Here is a 15,322-nt window from a genome sequence, read left to right on the forward strand (position 1 = left end):
ACAAGTCACGATTTTTATAGTGAATGTTTCATGATATGCACGCGTCCGCGTATCCCCGCCATGATCGTCTGGAATGTAAATCTCCACCTCCACTTCCCTCTCTTTCACACTCCATATCAAACTACAGTCAACCGCCATCATGCCCGAACCCGATAAACACGCTGCCGCGCAACAGGCCGTGGATATTCTTCATGAGATATCTACAATTCTGGTACGATAGCTTGCTCATTGTACAACCATTATTATTGTCGACCGCTAACTTGTGCTATTACAGAACTGCCATCTTGATCGTCGCACTCTGTCTATCTGCATCTCTATGATTGAGCGTGGTGTGAACCCAGAGGCCTTGGCGGTATGTTATGATCGTATTCAATGACATCGTAGTTTATATTGATGAGTGTCGTGCGCATATAGCAAGTCATCAAGGAACTCAGACAAGAGGGACAGCGGCTAGATCAGCCTGCCGCTGCAGCGAGAAGGCGCTGATGCGCTCAAGTTTATGGACTTGAAATAGTTTTGACAACAGCTGGACACGAGACACATGGAAACACGGTTATGGCAGGCGTTCACGAGATATTGCGTTTCATTTTGTAGTCACAGACGAAGTCACAATCGGTCTGAATAGGGAGTTTGGTACAGAATTCATCCACGTTTATGTATACAAAAAGCCATGCTACCCGTTGGATCCAATTTCAAACACGGAGATCACCAACAAAAAACTGAGCGCCCAAGATGCAAGCCACCTGTTCCATGTCCACTCATAAACACGTAGTCAAGCGGTCTCCAACTAGTATCTCTCGCCCAGGTTGATGCACCCATTCCCCCAAAACGCCTTGCAGAAAGTCAACCCAATCCGGTTGCATAGTCGTGTGATAGCATCAATCTGTGATGCAAAGGAACACTTATCGATGTCCAAAAAGAACGATATCGTTATCGTCGTCTTCATCATCATCCTCTTCTTCAGCATCAGATGGTGCATCGCTGAGGTCGTCCAGCTCAGAATCCTCGTCATTATCCGACGCGTTGGCACGGTTTCGGCTTCTCCAGAGCCCTAAAATGTCATCCTCGTCTTCTTCGTTAGGTGGTAGATGCGACATGATGGAATCAAAGCCCAAATTGCCGGGTGATACAGATCTTGCGACTCTGTCAGGCGCACGAAATTGGGTCTCAGCCGCATGAGATGAATGCCTTCGCCTATTTCCTACTGCGACCCCTCGGTTGCCGCTGATTGAACCGGAAGGCTCTCGTCCACTTTCCACCACGGGCTGCCCCTCGTCGTTCATAGATGGTGGTGCTGTCGACCGGTCACCCCCAATGATATTCAGCTCCACTGTATTATACGATCGACATATGGAACATTTCAGACCTAGCCAGTGATACCTAACTGTGCTTCTTCCAGAGCAGTCGTTGCATAATATAACGGCGGTGGTATCCCGGAACTCTGGTGGCATCGGCTGAGTCTGGATGGCAACATCCAGATTTCGGAACTGGCTTTCCATATTCGTAAGGCTCTTGTTGCAAATCGGACATTTGTATGATACTTTCATATGTTGTTCATAGCACTTCTTATGGATACTATGACCACAAGGCATGAAGACTACAGGCCGTGGAGAAGTAAAGAGGTATTCGCCGCAGATAGGACAGTCACATTCTGTTGACCGCTCAATACACTTGTGGGAGCCCTCAATCGAGGTAGAAATACATGCACGACAAGTCTAACCAGCGTCAGTAATCAGTATTATATAGGCCATAGCTGCCTTCTCACCTTGCAATGGAAAAAGTCCTTGCCAAGACCCATGCCTCGACGGCAAATGCCACAGTCGTTACAATGATAGATGGGCTTGCTTTGGCGGTTTTCCCACAAATGGCAAATATCACAATAATAATAAGCGGATAGTTCACCGCACTTAATGCACATATCCGAAGCCTTTTGCGGTGTTGTGCAAAGCATACAGAGCATATTTTTGGTCTCTGTACGAATGAGATTATGGTCCTCGTTCGCATCGTGACAGAAACGGCACGTGTACCATTTCTTGCAGGTAAAGCATTGGAGCTTGACGTTCCGTTCATAGTGTTGGCATCCAAGAGGCTGCTCCGATTCTTGTAGCACATCAAAAGGCTCCACTGGCGTCTCACTGCCATGTCGCTTCGGCGGCTTCACTGGTACAAATGTTGGGGTTTTATCCTCTTCTGTCAAGGTGAATGTCTCTTCCTCGGGTTGATTCTGCCAGAACATGGACGGGCGTGACGCTGGTGACAATGGAGATTGCGAGAGTGGTTGGTCTAAGTTGCCGCCATTCTCGAGAATCTTTTTGACAATGGGAACGGCCTTTGAAGACGTATATCCTTCCAACAGAACATCGTGGATTAACCTCGCCTTTTCAGACTGAGGTATATCCTTGCCGTTGATTATATGTATACGAGAGCGCAACTCTCGCATGCCATCATCTTCCGGAATTCGACGGGAGCTGAGCGGGCTCAGAGCTATTCCGATATGGTCGCGTGGGGGTGAATCTTGAGACATGGTTGGCACTTGCTCGGGTTCTTCAACTCTTGTTTCTAAGGTCGAGACGCTGAGGGGTCGAGTGAGGGGAGAGTCAACGATCGGCACGGGTGCCGCGTCGGGTGCGGATGTAGATACAGGCGAAGAGACAGGACTGTCGGCGTGACTAGAATCGCTTACTGCGTCGGCATGTTCGATCGAGTCGCCTCCATTGCCAATGAAGGTAGATCGTGAAATTTCGGAGAATCGACGAGCTTGGCGCAGGACAGGATTGATGAGAAAGTCGGAGACGAGGGAAGACATCAAGCAGGCAGGTAGGTAAGTAGCACCGGAGGCTTGAAAGGTTAAATCAAGAGAGGGGAGAGCCTGAGCGGCAATCAGGTCCGATTGATAGTAGGTAGCGATACTGTACGGGCGCACTAAAGTAGACGTATTGATGATTGCGCCGGAGTTGATACAGTGCAGCCAAACGGAGGGTAGGAACGACAGTGAAAGAAGAGGTAACCTGAGAATGTCAGAGTCAAGCTGTCGTAATATTGTAACCAAAGAGGAGTAACGGCACACATGGGTCTAACACCTCGGGATGACGAGAGACTGGAGAAAGCAGAGAGTCTACCGGCGTCTCTGGTCTAGCTTGAGCTTTGAAGACGGCTTGAGTGGATGACATAAGGCGATTTTGTCGCCAGTGACATTGATGTAGTGGAGTTTCCCGGATAGCGGAGTGATGCTGAGAAGGGGGAGGCGAAAGTGGGAGTGAAAGGGACCGCTTTTTGCATGTGACTGTGCTGGAGTAACAATAGCTCGCAAGGTCATATGATGATAATAAAGAGAGGTTATTGCATTTGCAATAGACTCGAATACGGACAAACAAACTCAATGTGAAATTCACATTGTTTGCAGTAAAGCCACTAAGTTTCCTAGCTCCGGTTACGGGAGCGATCAAAATCGCATGTTGTCGCAACCTGAATCAGTCGAGGATTCGGATGTAGAGTGACATTGGTGGGGAAACTGAACGACACACAGCACCATGGAATAGGGAAAAACAAACCTAAAATGAGAATATCTATCGAAATTGGCGGTCAAGATTCAAGTGATCGCTTGAGCCAGCTGTACGAGTACGGCGCAGTATGAGCAGGGTCTTTTACGAGGCCAGACCATTGCCGGTATATATCCCCTTTAAGTCTAAGCTTGATAGATTATTCGTAAGTGAGGAAAGGGTAATACCAATATTGTGTAATATTGTGATACAAGCAATACTGGTAAAAGTAAACGGATTTTACCTAATATGCCCCAAGAAACGTCACGTACCCGGAGATCCGGTTTCGCGGTCATACATGCCGAAACCCGTGGGTCCATGGCTTTCAGACATTGGCATGTGTCTCTGCCGTCAACAATATACGCAAACAAGAAGAAACATCATGGATAGCGCCCAGTAGCCATGGGCTTGCGTGGCTGCGTTGAAAACTGGTAGCTCAATACAATGATGTTGTCTGAATGTGATCCAATCTTAGTACCTACTCTGTACATGATGCCGGCTTGTGTTTACGACTCTACTCAATACTTACATGGCTGCTTTTCGGAACATTGATTGTACCCCCAGTGGAAACATTGGCGAACCTGAAGCAAAAACTTCATAACCAAAAGAGATCGAAAATAGGCAAAAAGAAATGATCACGCTGGGGATCGAACCCAGAATCTTCTGATTCGTAGTCAGACGCCTTGCCATTGGGCCACGCGACCTCGGTTTTCGATGAGGTTTTTTGCCCACGATGGGTAGATGTCATTGAACGAACACAGCTCACAGCAGATGCCACTGTTTACTGGAACGATCCTTGCTGGTGATTGCCCCTAAAACATTTGGTGCAACGCCGCTATCGAAAACGGACATGGGAGCTGAAAGGCCTGGGCTTGGGCCAGGCTGAAGTGGGGTGCTATCGACTGGCCCGTAGCTGACGCCACGGGAAAGAATGTACGGGAGCAGCTGTTTAGCGTGATCAGTAGAGCATATGTGGCATTTCAGGGGACAGACAGTCGTTCGTGTAGCAATATTCTTAGAACCACGAAACGCCAGGTCCTTTGGCTCAAGATATTCTTTTTGTCTCTTTCTTTTCTGACTCCTATTCGTTTTTCTAATCTGTGTTGTTTTTTTCATTCACAGATTTTTGCCAATCAGGCTTTCCCCTCTCCGAATTGGCAACAGCTCCTTGGTTGAAGCTGGTGTTCCTCCCTTGAGTCTCGACAGCTCGTCCAATCTTTTTCCCTCTCCCTCTCGGCGAGCTTCGCCCACCACACCCCTTTTGGTTTCCATCTTACATCCTTTCTACAAACACCACGACCACGACCTCGACCTCGAGCCGACATCATATACGATAATCAATCATGGCCGCCGCCGACAAGGCCGCCGTCGCCTCAGGCGCTGATCTGGGCGATGGTCTCAGACAGCGTCCCGTTGTTGGACAAGCCAACTTGCAGCCCCCAGCTCCTCAGCCCGAGGACAACAAGAAGCTCGTTAAGAAGGTATTACTACCACCACCAACGAATTGAGTTTTGTCAATACTAACTGCCACGTAGGAGCCTTCGTTCCTCCAGACCCTCGATCGATGGGAGGTCGTCATTGCCCCGCTGGTCTTTACACTCCTGGCTCTTTTCACTCGACTATACAAGATTGGTATCAGCAACATTGTGACATGGGACGAAGCTCAGTATGTCGGATTGACTTCCCCACGTCTTGGAAACTCGTGTTAACATCTTGCAGTTTCGGCAAGTTCGGTTCTTACTATATCAAGCATGAGTACTACTTCGATGTTCACCCTCCTCTCGGCAAGATGCTCGTTGGTCTCTCCGGAGTCCTCGCTGGCTACAACGGAACCTTCGAATTCAAGTCTGGTGAGAAATACCCTGCCGAAGTCAACTATACCATCATGCGTATCTTCAACGCCGCTTTCGGTATTCTCTGTATTCCTCTGGCCTACTTCACTGCTCGCGAACTCAAGCTTCGACGTCCTGCTGTCTGGCTTGTGACTCTCATGGTTCTTTGCGAGAACTCCTATACCACCATCAGCCGATTTATTCTGCTTGATTCTATGCTTCTCTGCGGTACTGTAGCCACTGTGTTCTGCTGGTCCAAGTTCCACAACCAACGCAACAACAGCTTCGACCCCGAGTGGTTCTTCTGGCTGTTCATGACTGGTCTCAGCATTGGTTGTGTCTGCAGTGTCAAGCTTGTCGGTCTCTTCGTTACTGCTCTTGTTGGTCTCTACACTATCGAGGATCTCTGGCGAAAGTTTGGTGACACCAAGATGCCTGTTGTAAGTTATTTCGTAATCCATCTGTTCTCTCCATCGCTAACAACCTATAGACAACTCTTGGTGCGCATGTCGTCACCCGTGTTGTCGGTCTTATCGTTATTCCTTTCCTGATCTACCTCCTGTCTTTCGCCCTGCACTTCGCCATCCTCGACCGCAGTGGTCCTGGTGACGCTCAGATGAGCTCCCTTTTCCAAGCCAACCTCAAGGGTACCCAGGTCGGAAAGGACAGCCCTCTGGAAATCGCAATTGGTTCTCGCGCAACCATCAAGAACATGGGTTATGGCGGTGGCCTTCTTCACTCTCACGTCCAGACTTACCCTGAGGGTTCCAAGCAGCAGCAGGTTACTTGCTACCACCACAAGGACACCAACAACGATTGGTTCTTTTACCCTAACCGTCGGGAGGAGGATTACAGCCCCGAGGGTGATCTCCGATTCATTGGCGATAACTCTGTTATCCGACTTATCCATGCTCAGACCGGCCGCAACCTGCACTCCCACGACATTGCTGCTCCCATCTCACGAGGCCACAAGGAGGTTTCCAGTTACGGTAATCTAACTGTTGGTGACGAAAAGGACCACTGGAAGGTCGAGGTTATCCGTGACACTGCCTCTCGTGACCGCAGCAAGATCCGCACTCTCACCACCGCTTTCCGTCTCAAGCATGAGGTTCTTGGCTGTTATCTCCGAGCTGGCAACGTGAACCTGCCTCAGTGGGGTTTCAAGCAGATCGAGGTTACTTGCACAAAGGAGAACAACCCTCGCGACACCTACACCCACTGGAATGTTGAGGCTCACTGGAACGACAAGCGTAAGTTTTTATTGTGATGAGGCTGTTGATGAATGCTAATTCCATATAGTTCCTCCTGCCGAGGCTGGTGTTTACAAGTCTCCTTTCTTCCACGACTTTGTCCATTTGAACGTTGCTATGATGACTTCAAACAACGCTCTGGTTCCCGATCCTGACAAGCAAGACGATCTTGCTTCCAAGTGGTGGCAGTGGCCTTTCCTCCACGTTGGTCTTCGAATGTGCGGTTGGGGTGATGACATCGTCAAGTACTTCCTTCTCGGCAATCCTCTCATCTACTGGGGTTCTACCGCCTCTCTCGGTGTTGCTGGCCTGGTCATTGTTTGGTACATCCTTCGATGGCAGCGAGGCGTTAATGACCTCTCTGAGAAGGAGATCGACCACATCCACTACGCAGCCTTGTACCCTCTGGCTGGTTGGTTTTTGCACTACCTTCCTTTTGTTATCATGGCTCGTGTTACTTACGTGCACCACTACTACCCTGCTCTTTACTTCGCCATCCTCAACTTTGGTTTCCTTATTGATTGGTTCACACGCAACCGCAACAACACCATCAAGTCCATTGTTTACGGCGTCCTGTACACTGTTATCATTGGCCTCTACATCTACTTTATCCCTATTTGCTGGGGTATGACTGGCCCCCACAAAGAGTACAAGTACATGAAGTGGTTCGACAACTGGCGAGTCACCGATTAAGGGATGTATCATTTCTGTTGATTTGAGCAATCGCTTTTTCTCGATCGCATATTGCATGTGATCTAGACAGATGCCTTATGGACCACCATGCAGGCCTGTTTGTATTATTCAGTTTCGGGAATGTTTGCAAGGATATAGAATTGGGGGGTTCATGGAAAGGATAACTCGCATGGGCCGGTTGGCAAAGCGAAGCATGGAGAAAAGAAAAGACGAAACAAAGCCGGAAGAGATAACACAGCTACGAAATGGACTTTGCGTCGGTAATGCACTATGAGTTTCATTTCTGGGGTTCTTAATCAAGGTGGCCTATATAAGATAAGGCCGACGATGTATTATGCATTATTGTGTACAATCCACATTGAGCTTTTCGTATACTTGATCGATAAAGACGTGACGACGTTGCTGGCTGACTGGGTATCATGATCCGTCGTGCTTCTGTAGATTGCTGTTTCCCTCCTCTTCAGTTTGCCGCAATCTGTGCTGTGCTTTTAACAGCACATGCCTCCTGTTGATTTGCTGGCGTCGCCCGACAACTTGACCTGGCGATTTCCACCAGCCCCTGCGCCCTTGACCCCGGATCTCCTGTCGTTAAGATCGTACTTGCCAGCCTGGATGTTGTTATATATTCTCTCTGCGACACGCATAAAAGCCTTTTCGACATTCTCGCCACTTTTGGCGCTCGTCTCGACGTACTCCATAACGCCATTACGCTTGGCCCACTCCTCTGCCTCCTCACGCGTGACCTCCCGCTTGTTGTCCTCCTGCTGTGTGAGATCGGCCTTGTTGCCAACCAGAATAACTACAATGTCTGGCTCTGCGATCTGTCGCAGGTCATTGAGCCAGTCGGTGACGTGTTGAAAGGTCTGCTTGCGGGAAAGATCGAAGACAAGTAACGCGCCGCTTGCGCCGCGGAAGTATGACCGGGTAACAGACTTGTATGTTTCTTGTCCCGCTGTGTCCCAGAGACTGAGCTTCATATGCTTCTGAGGTGTGTTGGAGGCGTCCCGTGGAGGTTCGGGGAGCCCGTCTGATGTCTCCTGGCCTTTATCTTCGCCATCTGAGGCAGCGAGGGCACCGGGTTTCGAGTGGGGAGGACCGACAGGGACGATGCGCGAGCCGAATTCAACACCGATAGTGACGTCGTGATGGGGCGAAAAGCGGCCTTCACAGAGGCGAATAGTGAGACTGGACTTGCCGCATCCTGAGTCGCCGATGCAGACGAGTTTGGCGATATAATCCCACGGTGTGGTCGACATGGGAAGAGACTGAATGGGTTTCAACGGAAATTGGGTGGTAGTAGTAAGAAGTTCGTTGACAGGAGAAAGCGAGCTACTCGATGGATTCGATTTGCTCAAGCTAAGACAAATCAAGCACGTGCTAGTTGTCCTTTGGGGTTGTACGAGGTGAAAACCGAGGTATTCTCCAGGTGTGAGGAATGATGAGTTTCGCGATGCTGACGTTTTTTAGATGCGACAGGCAATGAAGATGAATGGGTTTATAAATGGTAGAATTTTAGAGTTGACCCAGGCTTGGTAAGTTTGATCTGCGAGGTGTTTCGAGTGGGCTGGCAACCTTATAAAGGGCAGGGATAGAGTTAAATGGTGGTAGTTCCCAAATGAGAACGAAACGTAAAATGGAGACGAAGTTCAAGCAACAAAACTTTACCAAAGAGTTTGAAACTCAAACTAAAGGCAGATAAGGCCGAGTATTCCAGACGGTTGGAGGGAAGAAAGGTCAGGTGTTGGAGAGACAAAACGAACGACTCGACTGATGGTTTTGAGGTTCTGGACGGACGATGAGCTGTCACAAGCCACTTTACAGCTGGACTAGGACTGGCCAGACTGGACGGGTATGAATTGTACAACGCGACGGTCAAACCTCAACAAGATCAAGTCGATGGCTGAATAACTAACCTCTCGGATACAAGCAGCAGCATCATATCAGTAGGAGTAAACCCCATGTCATGCCTAGAAGCTCGTCTCCGAATGGGGTTTAGGAGATTTCTTAGCATCGGTGACGCAAGGGGCATCAAGCGATAAGGCACAAGGAGGGCCCTTGTAAGCCTTGTGAATTAGGACTTTGGTCAGTTGATGACTCTTGTCCTGTTCTTGAGTACATATAGTGTGTATCTTATGATACCTTATCTAATGGTTATTGTTTGATCTAGTTAAAATCTTTGTTGTGGAAGTCATCCGTGACTTTATCTGATATCGTCGTTGAAACATTTGCGCGTGAGGGTTGGGAAGGATCTTCAAGTGTCACAAGACTAGGCAAAGTCAGTCTGCTCGATAGACAAGATGCGAGTCAAAAAAGTTTGCTAAATGAAAAGTGATGATAATGAAAGAGATATTGATTACTCGTTAAAGAGAAAGCAGTCCGTAAGACTTGTGGCAATGCAGATAGTCTTCAAGCATGTTCAATAGAAGCCGTCATTGCTGGGTGGTGTACTACCTTGTGCATGAGTGATGGACTGCCTGAGTCTTGATGAAATAGTAATAGATATTCATTTTGTACCTCACGTGAAAGTATCTCAGGCGCTCTTTGAGCAGAGTCAGTACTTCGGCGCATGTCGTGTGCCTCTCCCACTGCCATACGGTTGCCTGTGGCGTCTGGGTCCAAGGTTTAGTCTTCAGTGGAGTAGCCTACCCAGGTGGCCTAACATCCATTGGAAAATAGGTGGACGCGACCTCCACAAACAAGGGTCCTCCAGCGGATCTGCCTGGGGATGCAATCGGTCAGCGACTCATTCGCTGGCTGATAAGCCCCGTTCATCTACTGCCATCTGCCGCCTCGCCTCATGACCAGCGCAGGCAGGACAGTACAATACGGTACCTCGAACCTAAACGTCCAATCCAACCCAGCCCAGTCATTCATCTGCAACTCAGCCGTGATTTTACCTTAACATTAACTTCAAGCGTTTTATCTCCTCACAACCCTTCTTTGTATTTTCCCCGCCCATCTCTTGCGACACGACAAATCGAATACCTGTCATCTATACGGTGTAGCTTACACGACGAATATCGCTGGTTGCCTGTTATAGTATTTACGTCACGTCAATAATCCCATCTCACACCAACAACGGCGTTTGGGAAACGAGGGCTTACGCGCACGTGAGGTGGAAGGAGCCGAAAGGGCGAGATGTTCTCGGAGTGTATGTGTTATTCTATTTATCTACGGCGTTTTGCGATACTGACATGATCTATAGATGCATCAAGGTTCCTGGCCCAGTCGCAGTCTAGATTATCCAACTTTGGCCAGGACAACACCGAGAACCCACCACGACAATCAGACTGGCCGCCGCGGTCTACACGAAATCAGCGCGATACAGGACGAGGCAATGTTCCAGGCAGCAGGTCTTTCTTAGGTCGAGGGAATCCGTATCAACAAACCGGCGCCGGTTCTCGATTCGGTCAACTAGCCTTCGCATCGCGGATATCAGCTGCACAGGATGCACCTTTATTTCACAGCACTTTGGACGAGTACCGAGAAGAAGATGATGAGGAAGAAAGGGAAAGGGCCGACATGTTCGCTCTCCAGAGGTCAAGACGAGTAGCAGCAGCGAGCAAACTTGCCGATAGTGTTGAATCAGACGCTCACAGCCGCGGATCTATGGAAGACAGTTTAAACCACGAGGACCCTTATCAAGACATGAGCATGCGCCGCGGTATTCGAAGCAGCTGGAATGGAACTAGAAGTACCCATCGTCGCGGTTTGGCGAGAGATACCTTGGTGGAAGAAGCCGAAGATGAATCCCGTTCAAGCGACGATCGGACAAGCAGTCGAACAGATACCAAGGGCAGGATGGTCGACGTTGGACTCGAGTCGCAAGAAGATCCAGATGAGGACCCTCCAGCTTCACTGCTAGGAGGGGAAACTCCTCGCGATAGCAGCCCTCCGGCTTTCCAGCGGTTTAAAGGCACAGACACGGAACGAACACCTTTTATGGCAAGACGGGAGTCCACCACGGAAACTGAAGCCAGCATGCGACGAGATGCCCCTCCTCAAGAGGAGCATGCACAGACAACTATCCAATACATCGAGGGCGAAATATTTCGGCACGATCCCTTCTTCGCCTGGATCTTCCTTATCGCTCTTGCCGGCATGATGTCGACATACTTTATGGTCTGGCTTCATACATCACCACGGAAAAGCCCTGTTGGTGATACGATTTACATAACACTGCAGAAGTCATTTCACATGCTTGCGGTAGATACAGTAGTGGCTGTATTTGTATCGTTCATTTGGTTGGCGGCCCTCCGCTCCTTTGTGCGGCCTCTGGTCAGCGTCATTTTGGTTGCGGTGCCCGTCATTTTGTTTTCCTTTTCACTCTACTCCTTTGTGTCATCCTTCAAGGGTCGCACCCACGGAACCAGTATCCAGGATTCCGTCATGAGATGGGCTTCGATCGTTCCCGCTGCTGCATGCATACTCTGGGTTTGGCTTGTCGTGCGAGGGCGACGAGCTATCCAGCAGGCGATTGAGATTCTCCAGTTTTCAAGCCGCATCCTGGCCCAGAATTCAGCGCTGCTGATCGTTGGATTTGGGTGTTTGGCCTTGATTGTACTCTGGACTTGGGCATGGCTTGCCATGTTCACCAGGGTCTTCATGGGTGGTTATTTCTCCAAGAGTCTCGTGAAATTCGTGATTCAGTTATCGAGTTGGTGGCTCGGGGCTGCCTTCATCTTCTTGTATATGTGGACTGTTTCTGTCATAAATGCTGTTCATCGCGCGACCACGGCTGCCACTGTATCACAATGGTACTTCCACCGCAATGCCGGCCCTGCCACGCCATCGCGAGAGATTGTTTCGGCTGCTCTCAATCACGCACTTACGACGATCTTTGGAAGCCTTTGCGAGTCGACTCTTTTGTCTCTCTTGATTCGAGCGCCACTGATCTTTCTGCCCAGGAAGCTCGGTGCTGCTGTGACCAACATCGCCTCGTTTTGGATCCCTACCCCTGTCATTGCCCTCATGAATCCCTTGACCATTACTTACTCTGCCATCCACTCACAAAGCCTCGCGACTTCCGCCAGAGGATTGGATCAGATGGAACTGGTTTCCCCAGCAGTACCAACGACAACGTTGACACCTCGAGTTTTGCGCAACCGCGGACAACCTAACGGTCTATTGCCATACCGACTAGCCAAACTGCTTCTTGTAGCAACCCGACTTATTATGGCGACCGGTCTTGGTTTTGCAGGATGGGTGATAACCGCCAAACAGCTTAAGATCCAACTACCAGACGGCGTCGGTATGCGAGGTTCTGCTTACGCATATGTTGTTGGCATGATGGCAAGTTTTATTGGATATTCTGTCATGGGAGCGATGGAAGGCATCTTGAGTGGTATTGTGGATGCGGTTCTGATCTGTTACGGTAGCGAGAGACGTATGGAGAGAGGACATGGTCGTTTCTGTCTCGAAGCGGCATATCTGTTTGGAGAACGTCGAGGAGGTGATGCGGTGGAGTATGCTTAGATATGTATTTTCCTTGGTATGATTTCTTTACAGCTGGCGTTTACGAGCGATGGCTATGGGAGGATTAGACCCATGCCACGGAGGATTCAGGAATATACTCAATCGATCATTTTGGTCCCGGGGGGTGGTCAGAGGTGTGATAGGTCAGTCCTAGGCTTGAATGTAGGTTTGAATATGACGATGTTGACGGCCTTTTGTTTCCCACTGCGTGACTAGTCAAGCCTGTGTCGGAACAGTCTGATTAATCGTGGGCTATCTAGAGCTTCCTTCGCTCTCGTCACGTAGCAAGCAAGATCATCAGTATCTCTCGAATATTTATGACTCCATAGCCGTGGGGGTTACCACCATTGTGGTTCAGCATCACTTACACAAAAAGTTGCACTTTCAATCCACATATCGAAACAGTCTATAGCTGACAATAATGTCCATTCTGTATCAGCTTAACATAATTACATAGCCCGTGTATTCCAATCCTTCATCATATCATAACACAAATGAAACAGACATAAAAGCCCTCTTGGAGAATCGCCACTATGCAGATGACATGATCCACGAAGTCAATGGAGAATGAGCCCGCACTGGAGTCGAAGCAATGCTTGGAGCTGGCGCAGACTTGGGAGCTGCACGAGTGAGCATCGAGACGACGACTTCAGGTCTCGAAGCGATGATCGGGGCTTGTGCGGTAATAGGAGGGCGAGCTATCTTGGGAGCTGGGGCAGTGTCAGGGTAATACACTATCCGTGAGGGCTGAAATGATATGCTGGGGGTGAAAGAGTGTTTTGCAGTAAACCTGGCTGCTTTGGGGACAGATGAAGGAGCCGGTGCTGAGACAGAAGATATCTTGGCCGCAGGTGGAACTATTGGTGTAGCGGAGGCCTTGGGGGAATTCTTCAATTCTGCATGCTTGCGGATAGCTTCAGGTACAACAGGGGCAGGGACTTGCTTCTCTAAGATGACTGGGAGCTGAGCCTTTGCCTTTGTTTCTTTTTGGGGGGGCTTTGACGACAGGTTTCTTGGTTCAGTCTTGTGATCTTTCCTAGGATGTTCTTTAGGTTCTTCGACGAGCTTCACAGGTTCTGGCTCATCTTCCACCGTGGGCCGAGGCATTGAAGACTTCCTGACACGCGTGGTGCTTGACGTTGGCACTTGTACTGGAAGAGCTGGGGGCTTTAAGGTACGCTTCTTCTTCGGAGGTAGGATGTCTCGCTGCTCAGCTGGTTCGGCCTTGGGTCTGGTCTCAGCAGCCGGCTTGGGTTGAGTAATGTTCTCTTGTTCGTGTTCAAATTTTGCCTCGAGGATGGTCTTTGGTTCATTCGTAGGGGCATGGCTAGGCTTCTGCTTAGGCTCCTCTTTAGATACAGCCGGAAGAATCGGGGACTCGGGCGGCTCGTATATCGCAGGCTTTGTTACAGGCGGAGATGGCAAAGGTCGATTCGCCTGTAGGGGTATAGGCGTCACAGCGGGTTGTTCCTCGATCTTCTTGTTGGGGTTCTCCAGTTGCCGCAGAGGCTCGGTCTGCTTCTCGGGAACAATATCGATCGTCTTTTGCTCTTTACTAGTCTGCAGAGGTGCAGGAAAGGGAAATCCTTCGGTCTGAGGCGTCCCAGTGGGTTCAACTGGCACCATAGGCTCGAGTGGTTTGACATGTTCGAGTATAGGCTCAGAGTAATTAGAAACCAGAGGTGGTGGAGCTATTGCTTCAGGCCCCTTTTCTTTCTTGGGTGTGGTAGGATCAAACCACGATGCAAAGACTCGAGACTGATCCTTTGAGCCTCGAGGGGTTGCTTCAGCGTCATCCCTTGAGGTCATACGCGAGCTTATAGAGAACCGGGAAGATGTGGAAGGCCGCGGTACATCGAAAGAGGCTTTGGGAGAGCCAGTGTCCATAGCAGCGGTCATCTCTGGGTCTTCGCTGTTTGTACGCTTGAACATTCGACCGATGCGTTTGGCAGCTGACTTGGCTGTAGGCTTACGCTTGATGGATTTGATTGAACCAGGCATAGTGAGGTTGATGTGTGATATTTGTGGAGGTATACCGGTCAAGCACAATCGACAGGGGTGTTATAAGTGATCTGGTCAAGAAGATAAAGAGAAGAACTGAGTGACAGAGGCCAAACCAAAGAAAGAGAATACAGCTGGTCCTGATCTCGGAACAGACATGAGTATTTATAACTCATTTTTGTATAGTCAATCCTACCAGGCGGCAACTGCAGACATTCCGCCACATGAGTTGTATAGGTGATCCATGTTGAACAGCTGCAAGACATGACAGCTGAGAGTCCTTTTGTTCCACCTGAATCATAGTATTGGTTCTTAGGGCATGGGTAGATGCAAGAGATTGGAGCTTTGAGTCAAAACAGACCAGGATACACGTCTAGATCCTCAGCTGAGAGCATGTTATGTACTCTATTGTGTTATGTTTTCTTTTTGGTGTTGAAGCAACAGGGAATATCGTTGGTTCCGGGCATCCGCTCCGGCTGGAGTCGGGAGAGGACCGGGGTCAGCCGGATCGGAGCCGGGATAAGATAATAGT

At 49.4% G+C, this 15,322-nt stretch overlaps 6 protein-coding genes and 1 non-coding gene across 7 annotated transcripts; 3 read left to right on the forward strand and 4 right to left on the reverse strand.

Moving 5' to 3' along the window:
* Position 1: 1 nt before the first annotated feature.
* EDB82DRAFT_488562 (mitotic-spindle organizing gamma-tubulin ring associated-domain-containing protein) lies at positions 2-632 on the forward strand. Its single transcript, XM_025729884.2, has 3 exons — positions 2-211; positions 275-352; positions 415-632. The coding sequence occupies exons 1-3, from the start codon at positions 140-142 to the stop codon at positions 484-486; spliced, it is 222 nt and encodes a 73-aa protein (XP_025589065.1). The 5' UTR covers positions 2-139; the 3' UTR covers positions 487-632.
* Positions 612-2,932, reverse strand: EDB82DRAFT_65441 (uncharacterized protein). Its single transcript, XM_025729883.2, has 2 exons — positions 1,766-2,932; positions 612-1,715 (listed from the first exon to the last, which is right to left on the reverse strand). The coding sequence occupies exons 1-2, from the start codon at positions 2,804-2,806 to the stop codon at positions 903-905; spliced, it is 1,854 nt and encodes a 617-aa protein (XP_025589064.1). The 5' UTR covers positions 2,807-2,932; the 3' UTR covers positions 612-902.
* Positions 2,933-4,171: 1,239 nt separating this feature from the next.
* On the reverse strand, positions 4,172-4,243 carry EDB82DRAFT_t48. Its single transcript has one exon. It is a non-coding gene; the product is annotated as a tRNA-Arg (tRNA).
* Positions 4,244-4,769: 526 nt separating this feature from the next.
* Positions 4,770-7,558, forward strand: EDB82DRAFT_65462 (Dolichyl-phosphate-mannose-protein mannosyltransferase-domain-containing protein). The gene is made up of 5 exons (XM_025729882.2): positions 4,770-5,020; positions 5,075-5,205; positions 5,259-5,811; positions 5,862-6,621; positions 6,671-7,558. The coding sequence occupies exons 1-5, from the start codon at positions 4,883-4,885 to the stop codon at positions 7,312-7,314; spliced, it is 2,226 nt and encodes a 741-aa protein (XP_025589063.1). The 5' UTR covers positions 4,770-4,882; the 3' UTR covers positions 7,315-7,558.
* Positions 7,559-7,802: 244 nt separating this feature from the next.
* Positions 7,803-8,570, reverse strand: EDB82DRAFT_521000 (P-loop containing nucleoside triphosphate hydrolase protein; the record flags this gene model as incomplete). Its single annotated transcript, XM_025729881.1, has 1 exon — positions 7,803-8,570. One exon carries the CDS (start codon positions 8,568-8,570, stop codon positions 7,803-7,805), a length of 768 nt encoding a protein of 255 aa, XP_025589062.1.
* Positions 8,571-10,132: 1,562 nt separating this feature from the next.
* On the forward strand, positions 10,133-13,055 carry EDB82DRAFT_65536 (uncharacterized protein). The gene is made up of 2 exons (XM_025729880.2): positions 10,133-10,465; positions 10,520-13,055. The coding sequence occupies exons 1-2, from the start codon at positions 10,453-10,455 to the stop codon at positions 12,787-12,789; spliced, it is 2,283 nt and encodes a 760-aa protein (XP_025589061.1). The 5' UTR covers positions 10,133-10,452; the 3' UTR covers positions 12,790-13,055.
* Positions 13,031-14,989, reverse strand: EDB82DRAFT_65532 (uncharacterized protein). The gene has a single exon (XM_025729879.2). The coding sequence runs from the start codon at positions 14,788-14,790 to the stop codon at positions 13,321-13,323; it is 1,470 nt and encodes a 489-aa protein (XP_025589060.1). The 5' UTR covers positions 14,791-14,989; the 3' UTR covers positions 13,031-13,320.
* Between the last annotated feature and the right edge of the window lie 333 nt (positions 14,990-15,322).

The sequence above is a fragment of the Fusarium venenatum genome, assembly GCF_020744135.1.
Source record: "Fusarium venenatum strain MPI-CAGE-CH-0201 chromosome Unknown EDB82scaffold_1, whole genome shotgun sequence".
Lineage (NCBI taxonomy): Eukaryota > Fungi > Ascomycota > Sordariomycetes > Hypocreales > Nectriaceae > Fusarium > Fusarium venenatum.

Coding starts and splice junctions, on each gene's coding strand:
- EDB82DRAFT_65441 (XM_025729883.2), bottom strand. CDS start 2,806: ATGTCTTCCCTCGTCTCCGACTTTCTCATCAATCCTGTCCTGCGCCAA. Junction 1,716..1,765: donor AGGACTTTTTCCATTGCAAG/GTGAGAAGGCAG, acceptor GACGCTGGTTAG/ACTTGTCGTGCATGTATTTC.
- EDB82DRAFT_65462 (XM_025729882.2), top strand. CDS start 4,883: ATGGCCGCCGCCGACAAGGCCGCCGTCGCCTCAGGCGCTGATCTGGGC. Junction 5,021..5,074: donor ACAAGAAGCTCGTTAAGAAG/GTATTACTACCA, acceptor ACTGCCACGTAG/GAGCCTTCGTTCCTCCAGAC. Junction 5,812..5,861: donor GTGACACCAAGATGCCTGTT/GTAAGTTATTTC, acceptor AACAACCTATAG/ACAACTCTTGGTGCGCATGT.
- EDB82DRAFT_488562 (XM_025729884.2), top strand. CDS start 140: ATGCCCGAACCCGATAAACACGCTGCCGCGCAACAGGCCGTGGATATT. Junction 212..274: donor ATGAGATATCTACAATTCTG/GTACGATAGCTT, acceptor GTGCTATTACAG/AACTGCCATCTTGATCGTCG. Junction 353..414: donor TGAACCCAGAGGCCTTGGCG/GTATGTTATGAT, acceptor GTGCGCATATAG/CAAGTCATCAAGGAACTCAG.
- EDB82DRAFT_65532 (XM_025729879.2), bottom strand. CDS start 14,790: ATGCCTGGTTCAATCAAATCCATCAAGCGTAAGCCTACAGCCAAGTCA.